This window comes from Charadrius vociferus, unplaced genomic scaffold (genome assembly GCF_000708025.1).
Source record: "Charadrius vociferus isolate BGI_N301 unplaced genomic scaffold, ASM70802v2 scaffold1339, whole genome shotgun sequence".
NCBI lineage: Eukaryota > Metazoa > Chordata > Aves > Charadriiformes > Charadriidae > Charadrius > Charadrius vociferus.
Window position 1 is genome coordinate 371,336 of NW_009650216.1, and position 1,924 is coordinate 373,259.

The 1,924-nt window shown below is 40.9% G+C and overlaps 1 protein-coding gene across 1 annotated transcript in view; it reads right to left on the reverse strand.

The window, feature by feature from the left end:
- The window catches only part of ANTXR1 (anthrax toxin receptor 1), a gene marked incomplete at its 3' end in the record, with an annotated part of 107,201 nt that extends 105,684 nt beyond the window's left edge, over positions 1-1,517 (reverse strand). Inside the window, exon 1 of the mRNA XM_009892974.1 lies at positions 1,366-1,517. Within this exon, the coding sequence (XP_009891276.1) occupies positions 1,366-1,517 (152 nt within the window). The remainder of the gene's footprint in view (positions 1-1,365) is intronic.
- Positions 1,518-1,924: the final 407 nt, after the last annotated feature.

Below are 1,924 nucleotides of genomic sequence, written 5' to 3' on the forward strand. Positions count from 1 at the left end.
CTGTCTGCAGTACAAATCATGCTCTGGTGGTGGTTGGTTTTTTTTTCATATGTAGCAATAAAATTATTCCAACTAAGAACTGAACAGCCAAAGCAACAAAATATATTAGACAGGTAGATCTTTCCACTGAATAAAGTAAAGATAAATAAAAATCTTTCCCCTGGAGCGTTAGGACAACTGGCATACTAAAATAACCAGTGTCTCAGTCTTACATTTTACCCAGTATTTTGTAATAAAGTGTTATGTAATTCCAAGTCATTTATACTAATGGAATGTGGGAGCTACTGCAAAGCACTCCAGAGGATCAGTCAGAAAGCTTCATCCGCGAGCACTTTTGGCAAGTTGCAAATACTTTCCTGTCTCCAAAATTTATGGTTAATAATGTCAGTAGCATGGCTCTGGCACGCATATTCTCCAGTATTCCCAAACCTTGGTTCAAAATAACTATTCTTAATAAAGAAAATTAGGAGAATCCTTTGAGCTATTATTTTTTAATGCTTTTTTTCTAAATTGTACTGCTTCAATACAAAGCTCTCCAAAACTCAGCACAGACCTCTTTCACATGGCTCCGTCTACAATCTGAAGGCCTGTAAAGCCTGTAAAGAGGCAAACTTACCAGTGCCAAGAAGATAACATTATCATAATTGGTGATGAAAAAAGTGAGGTAGAACCTGATCTTCAGAACAAACAGTTAAGCAGTCAAAAGATGCGTTTGATTAACAGGAAACAAAGAAAGTGTGACTCAGCGTAGAGAAAATAAAGCTCTCTTTCATTAAGGCACTCTAGCTGCTTTCCATCACAACAGCCAAAATCAGACCCTTTCAAAGGGAACAGGCACCTCTCAGAGCCTGATCTTTACATACCTGCCCGTTGCTGCTCTACAACGTACAGAGCTAAGGAGCAAGGTACAGAAGCAGACCGCCAGGCAAGCGAGCATTTCCTCCGCATTTTCAACTACAGAATTAATGCCGGCAATAACAACTCTCCAACATCTACTTTCATGAGTGCCTCAACTTTCACGGTTCATAGGGAAACCAGAGGTGACCAGGGTGCTGCCCTTCTCCTAGCCACTCTTCTAAGAAACTACAGGGTCAAGCGCACAATAAAGCTTCTATAGCAGCCACAGCAAAATCTATAACAATTTGAGGTATGGAACACAACAGGTTATATACCAGAGGTACCAAAGAAGTTACCACAACAAAAAACAATGCCAGAGTAGTAAGGAGTTTTGCAGGTCCCTCGGGGACACAGCGATTTCTGCAAAACCAAAATCCAAAGAGAACCTCCTCGGTAGCAGTATATGCCATTCCAGTTCATGCCTCGGGAAAGATTTCTTTGAAAAAGAACAGAGTAGAACTGACTTACTTGTCTAGAATGAAATACAAATCAAATCCTCCGTAACAGGCAGGACCACCATTCTCTCTCTTTCCACCTTGTCCACCACAGGCTAGCACAAAAGTTGCTAGCAAGAGACACTGGAAGCCAAATCTCAAGATGCTTTGCTTTGCAATGGCCATTATATCCAGAGAGGAGGAGAAAAAGAAATCTCTTCTTCCAGGCTCCTTTATTTCACAGGTTTCTCCACAAAAGCCATTCAATGACCTTTAAAGGTGCATATACAGCTATCTTTTATTCCTTAAAACTCCACTTGCAACAGTTGTCCTCGGGAATTGCAAGACTTTCCCCCTTGTTTCCCTTGCACTTCTGTTTCTTGGTTTCAGATTTCAAGATGCACAATACTGTATTTCACTTTTTTTTTTTTAAAGGGACTTGACCCTCAGTCTCACTTGCAGCTCTCTCAAAGCCGCATCATTGTTTTGCAAGAGCAGGAGCAGCCTCCGAACAAATCTTGCTTTGTCACACACTTCAGAAATTACAGGGAGGGTTTGAGGTTTGTTCCCCCCCCCCTAATTAGTATTGTTTT